This window comes from Eurypyga helias, unplaced genomic scaffold, assembly GCF_000690775.1.
Source record: "Eurypyga helias isolate BGI_N326 unplaced genomic scaffold, ASM69077v1 scaffold13566, whole genome shotgun sequence".
Classification (NCBI taxonomy): Eukaryota; Metazoa; Chordata; class Aves; order Eurypygiformes; family Eurypygidae; genus Eurypyga; species Eurypyga helias.
Genome location: NW_010257318.1, coordinates 1,078 through 18,730, shown reverse-complemented (window position 1 = coordinate 18,730; position 17,653 = coordinate 1,078). Strand labels below are relative to the sequence as shown.

The 17,653-nt window shown below is 40.9% G+C and overlaps 1 protein-coding gene across 1 annotated transcript; it reads right to left on the bottom strand.

The window, feature by feature from the left end:
• Nucleotides 1-214: 214 nt before the first annotated feature.
• Nucleotides 215-15,933, bottom strand: USP45 (ubiquitin specific peptidase 45; the record flags this gene model as incomplete). The annotated part of the gene is made up of 10 exons (XM_010153975.1): nt 215-706; nt 1,592-1,745; nt 2,347-2,433; nt 2,818-2,915; nt 4,483-5,152; nt 6,698-6,841; nt 8,589-8,645; nt 10,690-10,781; nt 11,693-11,774; nt 15,846-15,933. Coding segments are annotated over 10 exons (1,606 nt in total), but the record flags the coding sequence as incomplete, so codon positions are not given.
• Between the last annotated feature and the right edge of the window lie 1,720 nt (nt 15,934-17,653).

Here is a 17,653-nt window from a genome sequence, read left to right as displayed (position 1 = left end):
TCTATTCCCAGCTCTGTCAGGGAAATGCACTGCAGCATTACCCAGGGACAGCTGCTGTCACTCCATTCTGGAAGCACCGTGCTTTCCAGTTACCACACGTGGCTGCAACACAATTTGGCAGGTACTTGTTTGCGGAAATCTTAACAGCTGACACCCAACCCGCTGTCGGGAAGGGTCTGGACGAGACCACAGAAGGTGAAATACTTTCTAGCAGTACTGTACGCCAGCAAACCCAGGCACTTAACGCTATCAGCGCTTTCATTCTCAACTGTTCTAGGGCTATGGGTGAAAGCTTATCATTATTAAACTCAAGAAGAAACTTTCCATAGACCTCAGTAGGACAGGACGTCATCTTACGTTCTAACAGTACTGTATTTTAAATTGTATATGTTTGGCAAAGTGCGTACTTTAAGAGAACAATTCAGATATTTATAATAGCTTGGCTGAACTTCAGAGTCAACATATGATAAATTCTCTACAAGGCACAATATTTACAGGTACTCTTAGCGCTGCAGCTTTAAATAAGATAAACTAAATAACCACTACCATCTTTTAAATTAAATGGTTGAGAATTACAGTAATAATCGCTCATAAAAAAGTAGATATGCTTGTGCATTTAGTACTCTTGATTCGGGAACCATCTGAACATGGGCATCACTCACATACACCCACTGTCCTCCTGATGCTCCCATGGCTTCTTTCAAACCTGAAATGCAAAAAAAAGCAATGTATATATTCATTTAGATTCAATTAGTAAATAGTTCTGATCTCAATTTTACAAGCTTCCTTAGGGTGTTTTTTCCCTATGATTCTCCCCCTCCGCTGAAGGAGGGGAGGGGGGATCTGTGAGAGCGGCTTTGTGGTATTCTGCTGGCCAGAGCTAAACCAGGACATCCCCTAACAGATTCTAGAGCAGAATCTTATTTCTTTCTGCATATCCAAACATATTAGTAAGAACTAGTGTGCTGTTCTCAAAATACTGATAGAAACAAAGCAAACCTCGTATCCTCCTTATTTCTTTCTGCATATCCAAACATATTAGTAAGAACTAGTGTGCTGTTCTCAAAATACCGATAGAAACCCTACAGCAAACCTTGTATCCTCCATGAAAAAGTTTCTTGCTGCTCACATTAAACCAAAGTATTCCAGATTTTTAAGTATTAAAACAATTTCAATCCTAAGATAGGTAAAATTCTGAAATATATGAAAATTTAATTTAAATTGTCATGGATGCAGCTCTTGTACAGGAACATTTTCAAATATGCCAAATAATTACATTTTACAGGGCACAACTATTCATTTGGACATACTATTTTGACTAAGAAAGAGAGAAGAGTTTTCTATCAATTCTCTGTTTAATAACTGAACCAAAATTCCATTATTCGCTCAGCTCTATGTGGGGTTAATACAGAAGTAGGTCATGTACTGGGTGTAACAGATAAAAAAGCATTTATTTACGTGGCCCTAAAAGCAACAGGATATTCTGAGCTAAAAGAATTACTTGCCATAAATCCCTTTAAGGATATGAAGCTGCAGCCAGTGGTTGCTTTTGGTCTGACTCACAGAGAAAGGAGGCTCTGTCTGTACATACCTAGAACATTTTTCGTGGTAGAAATATGCTCTAGTAATTTCTTGGAGGATGTCCTGACTTTCACATACGCTGCATAATGACCACCTCTCATTGACCCACTGTGCTCCACTATTCCGTAAAGACTGTACAGCACTCTGGCACCATCCGTCACATTCTGCATTCCCAGAAACACAGAAAACAAAGACACATTACTTCACAGTGAATTCTACAGGTTGTCTTAACTAGCTTTCAACAGGATTACTTTAAAAGAAGCAAACAGACATCTACAGAATTTCCAATGGCAAAATGCATCTATTAAGAATATTCAAGTGTCTACTAATTGAATTTAGTTACCATGGAAGCAGCAATACTTGTCCTTAATGCTGTTAGATTACCACCACTGGGGCACCATAGCTTAACTAGTACGAGTTAACATCCATGGTGTTCTTGTTATAAATGGAATTTCAACTAGTCACAATTCTGATTTTGGGATGCTATTTGAAAACATTTACTCTATCATTTATCTAGGAAAGGAAGGAATAGAATCACAGAATGGTTTGGGTTGGAAGGGCACTTAAAGATCATCCAGTTCCAACCCCCCTGCCATGGGCAGGGACACCTTCCACTAGACCAGGTTGCTCAAAGCCTCATCCAGCCTGGCCTTGAAGCCAGTCGTCATCATCGTCATCATCATCATCATCATCCCAGTTTAGCTTGCGCTCAGGACAACAGCTGAAGTACGACAAAAATAAAGATTTACAATTTGAAATGCGTACCTTACAAGATGCGGAACAGAACGGTGCCAAGTCTAAAATCAGTGGGAAATCCACGTGCCTATTTACTTTCCGTAGACTCAAACCAGCCTTCAAAAGGAAAGGGGGAAAAAAAAAAAAAGACTGTATGATAAATATTTTTAGTATGAAGCTTTTTAAAGCTAAGGTGTATGACTATACTATTAAAATAAACCAACCCCAAGCACAATATTGTAGCTGACTTAAACACTCCTTGTTACGTTTTCAGTGCCTGCTACACATAAGCACGATGGACACGTAAGAGGTTTCCCTGGATACTGGCTCAAGGCTCTCTGAAGCTATTAGACAGCCAAGAAAACCCATAAGCATGTTTCAAATAGAGGTTCTACCAGTTCTCCATATAAAAAGCAAATACCAGTATGCATGATGACACTTGGAGAACTGCTTGTCCACCAGGGAGGCAGAGGAATAGGGAAGATGGTTTTGGCCTTTTACCTGGTGGAATCTTTTCAGATGGAGAATAAGAATAGCAGGGACCGAAGAAATCAGCAGCTGTTTCCGAGCATTTGTGTAGACACCGTCCATTTTCTTTTCTGCATTTATGAATATAAAAATAATTCGTAACGTGAGGCAGTCACGCAGTACTGACGTATTTTTTTTAAACATCTGACTGAACAGATCTACGCTGCCAGGATTTTGTAGTAGAAAATCCAAGGGAAATCTTGTGGAGTTACAGAAAAATATTTTCTCCCTTTTCTTGGGTTTAATAAACATCATCTGCAAAACTGGAGCGTAATTTTAACCCGTCCTGCGCAAATCCCATCAAAGCTGGAAGCGTGCACGCTACCTAGGCCGAGATACCTACACTGCCTGTTACTAGAGCACCCCACTTCCCTGTTTAAACCGTTTCACCTCAGAGGGATGATCACTGGAACAAGAACGGGAGGGCACAGGTCTCTTCATCTACGCTGATGTCCTAACCGCTAAGAGGAGAGATGAATGTGACATTCTTCAGCTCTTTGTGCTTATTTAAGAGGAAGGCCTGAGGGTGGTGTCTGCTCCAGGATGCCTGGTAACCTGCTGGCTTCTGCATGCAGCACTAGGAAATGTGGGCTCCAATCCCCCTGGGATGCAGAGGGAACTGAATCTGGGGCTCTCACCAAAAACAGCTCAGTGGCTCGGTCTACACTTAAAAGTATTTTGTTCGTTGAGTAATTCTTTAATTTACTGGTCATAAACAAGTCCAAAGGAAAATATTTCATTTGAGGTAGAATAGAGCATTTTAAGTAAAAGTAGGTGACTCTTAGTTTTTGTTTTAGAAGGAAAAAAATGATTAATTATGAACTGATTTTCCCTTTCCTTTTTTCACTGTTTTCCCATGGAAGCAAAGTATTACTGATATAGCACTTTTTCTCAGTCCAGTAGTGACAAATGAATTATTATAAAATACTTTTTTTTAAATTATTTTTTCTGAATTAACTCCTACTTAACTTTTCTCTCTCCAGATACCTGGAAAGCACAGCAAACAATTGTTACTGTAAGGCTTCCCTTTATATTTTATTTACAAGTAATCAGAAGAGCTTAATTTTTTTTTATCTTTCTGAATTACTAACATGAAAATAAATTCTCCAGTCCTTTTAAATTGTATTTAAATTGGTTTTCTTACTCAGTGAACCCTGATGGTCTGCTTGGGCCATACAAACATGGAGGAAAACACTGTCAGGAGAAGGTAGTTCTCTTTCATCTCCATTCGTAAAAATCTCTGTAAGACTGTTTTTCCTCTCATTACGAGCATCTTTTTTGGCCCTCTTACATACTTATTTACATGACTTCCCTGTGTGTCTTCCACCTGTGAGAGCTGAATATTACAGCATTTATTTCAAAGCTTCTCGGATTGTAAAGAACAGAAACAGCAGTAATAAAGACGCAAACCAAATCCTAAATTTACATCTATGATTACATTCTAATGTAAAATTTAGTCTTTTTGCTTTCACAGGATGAAATTTTAAGTTGTCACAAGCCAAGTTCTGCTTGAGGAGACATTTCCTCTTTGGGCACAAGGCGGGGGGCCCGTGCTGGAGCAATGGAAGAGCAGCCAGCACGGGTTTTGACAGGCAATTTTGTCCAGTGTGCAGACAGATATAAGCACACACACACTACCTGTGGAGTTGGTTTTCTTCTGATACTTCTGCTTCCTTTCTGTGCAGCTCTCACACAAAAGCTTGTTGTTCCCCATCAGAAGTTCCACAGAAGTGAACTGGTAAAGGCAGGACTGAACGGAACACTCCTTTGAGCTTGTTACGTAGCTTTGGGAAAGCGTCTGGAAAGCGTTCTGAGGGTTTTGGGATAGCTGGGATTTGTCTAGTGAGAAGACGGAAGTATTTGATAAACCTAATGCGGGATCCCCCCGGCTCGACTTTTTATCTTCGCTGATGTTATCACAGAGGCTGAGTTTGGCGACGGCGCTGGAAATCACCTCCTCATTACCGTCACTTGGTTTGCCGCGCGGCGTTTTACCATTCACGTGGTTGACGTGCAAACCAGACGTGTTGCTGGAGGGGCTGAAGGCTGTTTGCTTAGAAGCACTTTCGCTTTCTGAGGCTTCGCTGTCTGCATCGAAGCTGCTTTCAGAGCGGCTGGCTTCCTTCTCGCTGCCGTCCGTCTGACTCCCGTTTACAGCGGAGTCCGCGGTCGTGTCTTTGGCGTACAGGACGCCAGAGCTACCTGCCGGCTCAAGCTTTTTGCTTTTTTCGTGCATGATAACAGGACTCCTTTCCTCTTCATTTGAGGAAGCTTTTCTGGCAAGCCGTCTCTCCTGGTTCAATTGATTCTGTAAATGATGGCGTTATGATTTCAGTAATACAGGGGAGAAACAGAAAACAGATCTGCGATCTGACGTAGCTTTTGAAACGTGACAAATTCAAAGCAAATTAAACCTATTATCTTCTCCATCTCTCACACGTTTAAGCTACTTGATCTCCGTAAGACCTTTTTAAACCGATGAAGGATTAGAAACCTACACCCCAGTCAGCTAAGAGCATTATACTCACTGTGAGATCGATACTTACACAACTAATCACGTTCACTTTGTGACAGCGGTGGATGGCATGTTTGAAGTGGTATTCACTTAATCTAACTTAAGCTTCTAAAAGCTTCTCAAGTTTAATCTAGTGGCCTAGCCTGCCATCAGAGGCATTCGCTGATGAGCACCTCTGGAAGAAAATTCAACTCACCTTGTAGGCGTTTGTCTTAGAATTAAATAAAGCTTCCTTAATCATATGTTTGCTAATTTGTGTATTATCTGAACTTGATGTTTTTATTGCAAGAAGGAAAAAAACCCAACTTTGCTGTCACAGAAAACTACTCCTATAGATTTGAAAAAAAAAACCCAAACAAACCAACCAAACAAACCCCAAAAACTTAAAGCTGCCATAATTTTACATGATTTATAAGTGTTCATGATTCTTTTCTCTCATTTGTTTGGCTTCTTTCAAAAAGAAGTGAGAAACTTTCCTTCTCCTTTAATTTTTCCTTGATTAGAGTTGGATCAAAGTTCTAGTGATGCCAGTTTGAGTTGTAGGCCTTTTCTAACTATCAGTGTCTGTGCTGCCTTCTTTCCATTCTTGGTTTCTCCACATGACCTTTTGCTACTTCTGTCTCATTCTCTTCCCCTAGCAGTTTTTTATATGGTTATTCTGTTATATTTTTTCTTCACACATACATAGTGTGTTAGGACCTGTTTCAGGAAAGTATTTACAGTCTCCAACAGTCCACAGACCCTTCCAGTAGGGCTCACTCAGACAAGAGGTGAAAGAATCATAGTACCACAGAATGGTTTGGGTTGGAAGGGACCTTAAAGACCATCCAATTCCAACCCCGCTGCCATGGGCAGGGACACCTTCCACTAGACCAAAAGCCACGGGAACTGAAACTAACCTGCAGACTATTTTTTTCCCACTTACAAAGTAACTGAAAAACAAATGGTTCCCAATGACTGTCATTTCCGACACTTCTAATAATGTCCAAACTATTTTAAAACAAAACTGTGTCAACTATGACAGGATCACTAAGGTTGGAAAAGACCTATAAAATCATCCAGTCCAACCACCAACCCAACACTACCACAACCACTAGACCATGTCCTCAAGCGCCACATCTGTATGTTCCTCGAACACCTGCAGGGATAGTGACTCCACCACTTCCCTGGGCAGCCTGTTCCAATGCCTGAATGCGTATACAAAAATGCGTATCCAATGCCTACACATATAGAAAAAAACCCCAAACACTGACAGGCATCAAATTCCCACCCCTGTAAGCCTCGAAACTTCAGAATAAACTCAAGATGACTGGTTAGTGCAAGTATTTAAGTTCTTACCTTATCTTTTGTTAAAGCGTGTTTCTTGACAATTTTGGGTTGATTATTCAGGGAAGTGATAGAAGAACAGTTATACTGACCAAGATCTGCCTCTTGTACACTTTTACCTTTACCTGTTCTTCCCAAAGGCACAGGTTTTGCAACCTAAGAAATCAGACAGGAAATTAGGAAAGGAAGTGTGCCAATTGCGTATTCCTTTGCAACCTACAGAAAAGATGAATGCAGGTGGGGATTCTTCCTTTACTTCAGAAAACAGTAACCTACATAAATCCAATTAACTGGCCCCCCAGTTGTGGTATAAGACTACTTTCTTATTTTATTTATCATAAACTCACTGTCAACATTTTTGAAGGATCAACTGAGAGCCAGAAGAAACAGGAATGACACAAAATTCCTGTGCAGAATTCATACCAAGTAATCTGTTCTAGTACTGTATAAGCACATGCGTAGCTGTACGAGATGTGAATTTACCAAAGGGGACACAGCTCCCCAAAAGTCAGTCTCTGGTGTCGCCTACCACCTTATGATGTCAACATCCCTCATCACGTGTTTGGAGACAAGTACATTCTATACAGGGTTAAATATTACATTAAATACTCACCTTTAAATGTACATGAGTATATGCAGGGTGGGGGAAAAAACGCTCCCAACCCATTCCCCCTCTCCCAAACGAAAACCCCAAGTCCTGCAAAACCAGAGTAGGTGCTTTCAAAGGAACACAGTTCCTCTGCAGCTACTGGAGGCATTCTGTGCATATTTATGCCAAAAGCGCCAGCATAAATACTTTCAAAGTCTATCTATTTTTACAGTCTCATCCCATAGGTACACTTCAGTCCAAAGGGACTCACTTCTCTAGATGCAAACCAACAGGCTAGAATCTAACTTTCTGGACCTAGGAAAAAAGTCAATAAGCATTCTACTTATATGAGTATATACTAAAAATACTACTAAATTAAACCTGTCTTAGACCTACCAACACCATAAATTACAATGATCATTTGTTCAAAGTGTGGACTAATTTAAACATATGTGTACTTAGCGTGCTGGTTTTGGTTGGCACAGAGTTAATTTTCCTCACAGCAGCTAGTATGAGGCTGTATTTTGAATTTGTGCTGAGAAGAATGTTGATAAACCAGATGTTTTTAGTTGTTGCCAAGCCAGGTTTACATCAAGCCAAGGACTTCTACAGTTTCTGATACTGCACCTGTGTTCCCAGCTGCTTCTCTACAAGAAGCTGGGAGGGGACACAGCAAGGACAGCTGATCCAAACTGACCACAGGGACATCTCATGCCATAAGGCATCATGCTCAGTATATAAGTTGGGATGTGTTGGTGGGGAGCTATCTCAGGGTGCGCTCAGGCTCTCACGGTCTCTTTCACTCTCTCTCTGGCTCTCTTGCTGCTCAGGGACTGGCTGGGCACTGGTCAGTGGTTGTACCATTTGGGTTTTTTTTCCATTTGCTGTTTTCCTTTTCATTACATATTATGATAATTAGTAGTAGTAGTATTTTTATTACAACTTTAGTATTATTAGCATTATTATTGTATTTAATTTTATTTCATTTATTTTTAATTATTAAAGTGTTCTTATCTCAACCCACGAGTTCTCTTATTCTTCTCCTCCGATTCTCCCTCCCATCCCACCGGGGAGGCTGTATGGTGTCTGACTGCTGAACGGGGCTAAACCACAACACTGTATGTCTCTATATATACCTGCATACACATAAAATCATGTAATGAGCACACGGTATGACAGCACATGTATTTATGGGCAAGCATAGATTTTTAGGCTTGAAATCAGAACGGTGTATATACATAATCATCCTCATAAAGGTATGTAAAATCAATCCACTGGATGCAATAGTTATTTATTACACATTCTGTTTCTTACCCTCTCCTCTATTATAGGAAGTGAAAGATCAATGAAAGGTTCTTTTACTGTTGAAATCTTGAAGAAAAAGAGAAAATGCATATTAAATGCAAATACCAATATATGGGTTTAGCACATAACTCCCATTTTAAATTAAATTACTATCAGAAGCTATACAAAAAGCTAATTAGTTACAAGATGCATCAAACTACAATGAAGAACTTCCCAAAAACATTTTTTCTTTTCTTTTTTTTTTTTTTTTTGAGTTAGCTTCGATTTTCGTTCTAACTGCACAAAACTTCAGCAGAGAGATGTAAAGGGCAAGGCTATTCATCTGGACACAAACTGGTCCTAGAAGCAGCATGGTGCTCAGTTTCTCTGAGCTCCAGACAGATTTTCAAGTCATGTGGGCCTTCTAGGTGGTACCATTCTGCAGAAAGCTAACTTTTAGGGTTTCCTGATCCCGGACACTTTTGCGCAGGCGTTTGACCTCGTACACTGTTACGCAGCAAGGACTGGTTAATGACAGTTAGAGGACAGGTTCTAACCTGATGGTCTCAGAAAAGATTAAGTCAGGCTTACTGGTTACTTAGAACTGTTTACACCATACCACATGCTAGTAATAGTTAAAATAAATCCAATTACTGGGGAAAAGGGGATTGGGAAAAAAACCCAACACTTACTTTCTTTACTGGAGTTTTATTTTGCCACCTATAAACCATATAAAATCTAAGCTGAAACTGGAAATATCTGGCAAATCATACCTAAAGACATTCTCTCAGCACTTCCCATCTGCCTTTATGGCTAGAACATTCCCTCCAAGCCTGTTCCTTCAGTGCTCTCCCTTGCCGTTCTCAAATTCCTTCCGAAACTGACTTATCTTACCTCTGGAAAGACTGCAGAAACCAAGGCCTTAAAAAATATAAAAAACATGTTGTACAGGTGAGTTCCTGAACACAGTCACGCCCTCAGTTACTGTCACCGCTGCCCTTCTCTTGTATTTGTGCCCCTATCTTCCACCTGCAACATTTGATATGGACCGCAGACTTGTTTTTACCTGCTGTGCAAGGGATTCAGCATGGTTTAGGTTCCGGTAAAGCAATAAATGAGATCACACCTATCGTAACTACGAGGACAGACTGCCTGATGAGCAATGTCCAAACAGGGCTTCCTCTAAAGAGTCAGTTTGTATGAACGAACATTAGGCAAAAGTCTCTTTGCCAATGCAGCAAAGGAAAGCCATAGCTAAACTATTCCCCAAAGGGCTACAGCTAGCCAAGTCCCGAGTCCTGTGCAGGCAGAATACCAGAATCCAGCAAAAATAAATGACATACAACCTCTATTTTGTACAGAGCCGAAGTTCTTCATTGGTACTAGTAGCACATTGAAGTGTAATCTGCACATCACACACGGGGAAGTTTACCTGGCCCTGCAGGACTGTGCTTAATTATTCAGACTGATTGATTTACTTAATCTCTATAATATGAAACATAATGTTTTAAACCAAACACAGATGTAACATTCAAGTAGAGAAGTCATGCAAATAAGATTTTTTCTCTTCCAAAGTTAAAGAAAATTATAAGGATCATGGAAAGCATTTATGATGAAATGTCAGTAATATTAATTATGAAAGGAATATGCTGTTCATTAGAGTTATTATGTTAATTATCAAAAATACTTCAAGAAACAAAAAAGTAATTTTAGCATTTCCCCACTCATGCTAAGTCAAAGTAATTCATTCCCAATTTTCAGGTATATCCCAGAAGAGTAGGCAGGAGGATTTACGTTTTAAGACAGGTGGGTGTTTTAAAAATATCCAATAAAACTGGGGTGTAATGCAGATGATTATAAAATTTAGAATCTCCAGCCTTAAGTTAGAAGAAAAATCAAGCCCAGTTCTTGAATCCTTTCTGAATTCAAAGGACCCCTCTTCTTAGGTTTGGGAGGATAATGCTTTAAAGAAGGAATAAATCATTTTAAATGAGAAACTTTCAATAAAGTCTTGTTCTTACAAACAAACAAACAAGTATAAAATTGGCAATACAATTTTATACTTTCAAGACAACATAATCCAACCAGTATGTGATCTATTCCACATCAAACCAAATTCCAGAATACCTACATTTTCACATTCCTCACACATGACAGTGCTAGTCAATTCACCAACAAAGATCCTATCTATGAAGTTCATCTTCACACCCTCTCTTCCATATGCTGAAAAAACATTGCCTTTTTTTAAATGTGAAAAATAACAGATCCAATACCACACTATAAGTACAACAAAATTCTTTCTAAGATTTACGGCAAAAGCACAAGTTAAAACATAATAAAAACGTTTTCAATATAGTACAATAACTAATACATCATATCTTGTATTATCTCAACATTTAAAAATATTTTAGTGATACGATTCCCTTTTGTACTTCCCTTTCCCACCTACTGTAACAGTAATAATACTGTATCTCTCAAGAAGCAGCCTTTTAAATAAAATCTCTGAATTCTTTTGAATACATAATATTGTATTGCCTTGATATAGAAATTAGGGTTGCAGACAGGTTGTTACCCTTTCTAAATGGCTTTTGAAACTGTAAAACTCTAGAAATGAGACAAAATGTTCTAATACATCTTTATGCCTTAACGGTTGCAGATTTGGGAAGGGTGACTTTCAAAGCAGCTTAATCATTATTAAGACTTTAATTAAAACAAAATCCCCCAGATTAGGACTTTTGCATGAACACACACACAAAAAATAATTAAAAACCTTGTTTGGAAAAAACATGTTTATTTATGGAAAGTGGCCTCTCTGAGTGATACAGTAGTTATGGCTACATAATCAACCTGAAGATGCAGCAAACTATTTTAGAAAACAAAATTAAATTCTACCTATCAGTACAAGAGGCATTATTAAATCAGGGGAAGACTTTACCCCGGATACAAAGATGCAAGTCAGCACATAGTAAGCTCTCTATCCGTTAGATACGCACTAGGTGGCACTAGAATAACACGTAACAAAAGTCGTGTAACTACAGTACTTCGGGATTGCTCTTTGCAGTAGTCAGTTTTGAAGAAAATGGTATTTAAAAACTTTGGCATTATTTTAAAGTATTCAGTAAAGAGCTGCATACCTTTGACTTTTCTTCTAGTTTCTTCATCTGCCGTTTTAGTAGTTGGATTATTAAATGCTTTTAAGATACCAGTTTGTATGCGCTATAATTAAGAAAACAAACAAAACATTCAGCAAATATTTTAATTGTAAACAATATTAAAACTATTAATACACGATTAGATTGCATCTACTCTTATTCCCATGAAATAAGCATAATTTAATATTTTAAACCCACTGTTGTTCTTCAGGGTGTCAAAGCTACAGGCACTTAACTGCAGCAGGTAACCATCCAAAAACTGCCTCCCCTTAAAAAGGGGCCATTGCAGGGCGCTCGAGAGCTTATCGAGAAACTGTAAGATTTCCAGTGAACAAATACTTTCCATTTTTTCCACTGTTGGGAAGAATCATACTTCATACTGAAGAATCAACTGATTGACTAGGATACAGAATACTTGAAGGCAGTTAAGTATTGTTTGGGGCAGTATTTGTATTACTTCCATTTACTTTCTAGCACTGCACATTTCAGTCTTAGAAAACCTTAGGAGAGAGACAAAACATTTTATGAACTGACATAAACATCATCAACATTTTCTCAAAAATTCCTGAAAACTACGTTTTTGATAGGAGAATCAGAAAAAAGGAGATACACACAAGTGAGCTGTAGCTGCACCTCAGGGCGGGGGGATGCTTCCCCCCGCCATATTTCTCAGCTGCCTTGGGATAAGGAGATGATGTATTCCCAAGACGTGTACCGTGGCAGCAGGGCTGCAGAGGCTGGTACAAAAGACCACTCAGCCCAACCTCTGGCACGCTGTGGAGAGGGAGGATGAATCAGGTCTACAACCAAGGACCACTGTACCGTGCATGACCCATGCTTCTCTTTTTCCTGGCAAATGGACTCGCTCTCTAATCCACAAACTCTAGCAACATGTACAAGTCTCCTGTGTCAGAGTGCAAATGACATTTACAATTAAATGTGTCACTGAAGTCGCACTGAGAGCAAAGTACCATTCTAGGGAGAAATGGCGATACCAAGCCTCCTGCAAGTTACTCAAATCCCGTGTCCTGACAGGAAAAAAAATAATAAATAGCTCTTGCTGCAGGCAGCAAAGTGCGCTTTCAAGTCATATATTACGAAAGTGTTAGGATGACAGACAGCGTTGGAGGTTCGGTTTCCAGTTCAGGCACCCATCAGACCAAGTCATGCTCCTACCTTAGGAGTGTGTGACCTGGCTTATGAATTAACTCCCGCTGCCCCGAGCTCAGCTTTGTTCATCTTAAAGCCAACAATATACTAAAAGGACTAATCAATAGGTAATTCATGAAGTTGAGCACCATAAATGGGTTTAGGGCCATAAGCAACCCTTTTGTTGGGATTAGCTCGTTGAACCATTTATTTAGGTCAAAGAAAGACATAGTCTTTGAATGGGCAGGGTGCTGCGGACAATGGCAGCAGACATTAATCAATTAGCAGCAGGGTTCAGCCACTTCAGGCCCCGGTGTGAAACCATCTCCGGCCCACATTGCTGGAAACGGCAGACGCGATGTCATCTTTATTGTAGTATCGACAAGCTTTTCCCTTAAAAAATCCACTTGCGTACATTCGTGCTTTCGAACTTTTTATAACATGGATAGGAAGAAGTCCAACACCGATGTCAGCCTTTGTATGAGACACAAAACCACAGAGAAGAGGCAAAAGTGGAACGCAATTTTTTGTTAGCGCCTGTAACTAATGCCATGTTACATACCGCATGTATTTCGCATCATAACTCTTAGTGTTTAAAAACAACTGACCCCGGAAGCGATAGGGAAGCAGCGATGGCCGCGTTCATCTCTCCTGCAGGTGGATGCCAAAGCAGCTGGCTGCCCTTTCCACAGTGCTGGTCCCTCTTCCGAGAGTGAAGTTTAAAAGCGACGTGGAAGAGAAACGCTGGTGCCGTACCCCTGCGACAGGACGCCGGCGGCAGACAAGCTGCTGCAGGCCATGGTGGGCAGGCCATGTGGGCAGCTGCTAGGCCGGCCTGTGTCCGGCTGGCACGGCACTCACCATGAGCCTGACCTTTGCTGTTTGTCACAACATCTACAGACCCAAAACACGGGATAACTGAATAAAATAATTTTAAAATAGTCTAGTACTGTCCCTGATGGCACAGCCCGAGGCGATGAAGACGTGTTTGTAGTAATGCACCATCAGGGCAGCAGAGGGGTGTAACTGCAGGGCAGGGCGGGTGGTGGGGCCGCCATCTTCCACTGCTCTCGTTGTGGCAGCTACTGTAGCTGTCACTGCTCTCTACTAATAAACGCTTCAAAAGGCAAATACAAATGCAGATTATCGTAATGATGGCATGGTCACTGGTGAAACAGGAGACTGACTTCAGGGGAAAGCGCTATCAGCCACTGGAGAAGCAGCTTAGTGCAATAATCCTGCTTCGCGAAGAAAATATGGTTTCCACCTTTTATTACATGAAAATGAACAAACAAAATAATGAAGTGTCCCTTTACTGCAAAAGCATGACAACTGTTTTCTGTCTGTCTGTTGCGTGCCCTGTTCAACGCCTAACTTTCTAAGCGTGACAAGGTCAAGGTTTAGCTGTTTCTCTCCGCAGTACAGTTCTGTTTATGATCAGTACCCTGCTGACAAGACCAATATATATTAGTGTTCTGGTAGGATGGGTTCAGCTCTATTCTCGTGCCAGGAACTGTGCTCAGACACAGCCTTAGATCTTATCTGTAAGATAATTCAGCTCAAGATCACGACATTCATCGCGTTACTAAATGGAGGGAAGAGGCATATGCCGGTCAGGATGAGATTTAAGGCCATCCTTTTGACCAGGCTTAGAAAATGCAATTTACCAAAATATCTGAAAAAAAGGGCACAAGACTAAGTCAGGCAGATGAAATCTGATACGGTCAAAATAGTTCAAGCAAGCAAACCCACACTTTCTTGCATTCAACAATGCAGGAGGCAGAAATAACGAAGGAAATGGCAGAGGGTTTCGAACTAGATCGCCTTTAACATCCCTTCCAACCCAAACCATTCTATGATTCTATGAAGATAAACAAAAAAAACCCCACACAGGGCCATTTTTAATACAATACAACTGCCGATATACTTAGCATACTTAAATGTAGATTTTACATAATGAAAAGCAGAAACTTATTTATGAAATAAATCATAGAATCATAGAATCACAGAATGGTTTGGGTTGGAAGTGCACTTAAAGTCCATGTAGTTCCAACCCCCCTGCCATGGGCAGGGACACCCTCCACTAGACCAGGTTGCTCAAAGCCTCATCCAGCCTGGCCTTGAACACTTCCAGGGATGGGGCATCCACAGCTTCTTTGGGCACCCTGTTCCAGTGCCTCACCACCCTCTCTGTGAAGAATTTCTTCCTGATATCCAATCTAAACCTCTCCACTTTCAATTTAAACCCGTTACCCCTTGTCCTGTCACTACAGGCCCTTGTAAAAAGTCCCCCCCCAGCTTCCTTGTAGCCCCTTCAGGTACTGGAAGGCTGCAATAAGGTCTCCCCGGAGCCTTCTCTTCTCCAGGCTGAACAAGCCCAATTTTCTCAGCCTTTCATCACAGGAGAGGTACTCCAGCCGCTCTGAGCATCTTCGTGGCCCAAATAGTTCTTCACACTCTCAAGAGATATAAGAAACTTTGCAATATTTTATTTTTGTCCTTTTTTCTTAGTTGAACTAGATTTCAATGAAAATTGTGGGTAGACCCACAACTAGGATCTGCTAATTTCTGTCCCACGGCCTTAAAACGCACTTTGTCAGCTAGATCAGAGGTCCTACTTCGACTTTCTTGACTCCCCAGAAGTCCATTTTTTTTCATCCTTTTCTATTTTTTTTAAGACAAACAATTCAGATTCCTTTAAGATGATCTTTAAAGGTCCCTTCCAACCCTAACCATTCTATGATTCTAAAGTTAACATAATCTACTTACTTACTGTACTCTTTCTACTGCTGACTGAACCTTTCATTCCAATCAGCAATTTTAACCTGTCAACATGAACATAATTAAATCGTCTTTCAAAAGAGTCGTCATTTTTCTCAGACAGATGTTCTTTAAAACATTGGGAACATGAAGAACGTTGAAGCAATGACTAGTAATTCACCATACAGTCCAATAAGTTCTTTAAAAGCACACACAAAGATGTTACCTTTGTTTCTTCGATCCTCATCGCATCCAACAGATAGTGCAGAAGCTCCTGGCTGTCCTGCTGCTGGAACCCCTTAAATCGAGGTGCCCTACGAAAGAAGGAATTTAAATTTACCTTAGGAGGTTCTTAATGCGACAAAGTCTCCATCAGACTCTTGTTGGATGCCAGAAGTAGAAATAGGTGCGATCCCTGCTGGAGCTCTCGGGGCTTTAGGAAGCTCCTGGTGTGGTTGTAATTATACCAACAAGGCTGCACTTCAACTTGGGGAGCATTTTGACCCTACTGGGAATGACTTGACCAAAATACAGCTTTGCCAGTAGAGTTTCATCCATGCTAGCAGTGCTTTGCTGACAGACTACACCAGTACTTCTGTACTGACAAACAGTCCCAATGTCATGCAGGACAGAAAAAGAAGATTTTCAAAGTGCTTAACCTCCCCTGCTAATTCACTCTTCTCTCTACCAAGAAGAGATCTCAAATGTGCCTAAACCAGCTGATGTACAGTAGAACAGAAACAGCGCTATAGTCTGAACTACATTTCCTAGCACCATTAGCTCACCTTACTGATCTGAATAGCCAGCATTAAAAAGAAAATCCTGATACCATGCTCTTTTCTCATACTAATCAGGCTTAGAAGACGAGGGGTAGTGCAGTCCACCCATCCAAACTTCATAACCCTTGGTAAAACTTTAAAAAGTCTCATTTCCATGCTGCATCTGTAAGCATGGGTGGCAGGACACACCAGCCCCAAACCAATCAGAATTGGTTCCTGCACAGCAGCCCAGCGGGGGAGTTTCCCAAAACAACAGCGAGCGGCATCTCAGGCCTGCAGGAGAAAGCCACGAGACTTCAGCTCTCCAGCCCTGATTCTCTGTGTGAGGTGAGCAATAAGCACTTCGTGCGTAACCATGTGCCACAGCCATCCTTTTTACAATGAAGCTCCGTGAAGGAGGGTTTTTTGGTTCTTTTTTGGTTTTGAGATCCCCAGCAAGCTAAAAAGCATTAGAGCTGCAACTGAAAAAGATAGTATTTCTGCCTAAATAGTGACATCTCTACCTTTTGGGTGTGCGATACCAAGTGACTGAAATTCCCAGGTTACAAGCCGTTCTTCTAGAATGATAGAGCAGCCACTCAGGTTAAACAGAGATCTAAGTCACCAAAGACTCAACAGCTTCTTAAAAGAAATAAATAATCTTCACACTTCCAAACTTTTAATCTCTATAAACATGGGTCTACACGCTTTGGAAAACACACATCTGGTGTCGCCCTTGTCCTGTCAGCCTACGCTGCCCTTCGACCCGCCCTCCTCCGTGGTGTCCGGCCGCAGCACCAGCAGAGACGAGCCAGCTTGCCAGTCAGCCCAAGGACGCGGAAGGGACGCTGGCGCTGGCTGAGTTTGTACCATTACACTTTGCCATGCAGGACAAACCAAAACCAAAGGCTCTGCAGGAAAGGCAGTTCTCATAAGAGAACTTGTGAGACCAGAAGGTCTTTTCCAACCTAGTGATTCTATGATTCTATGATTCTATGATTCTATAAAAGGACCACCAGCAGCATCCACATGAGCCTCATAAACCGAAGAAGGAAAACCCTCTGTTTCAGGCTACGCTTCCATTTACACCAGTGATGTTTTGGTCAGCTGCACGGGGTAACATTGCATCTGCTCGTAAGCCAGGCATTTGGTAGTCTCAATCACTGCTGTTCAAAAACTGTAGATCCCTTTGCTACTCCTCACAGCACCTCACCATACTCTAAATGCCACGTTTTGCAGGCACAGGTTGCACAGAAATTACAAAACACACTTGGGA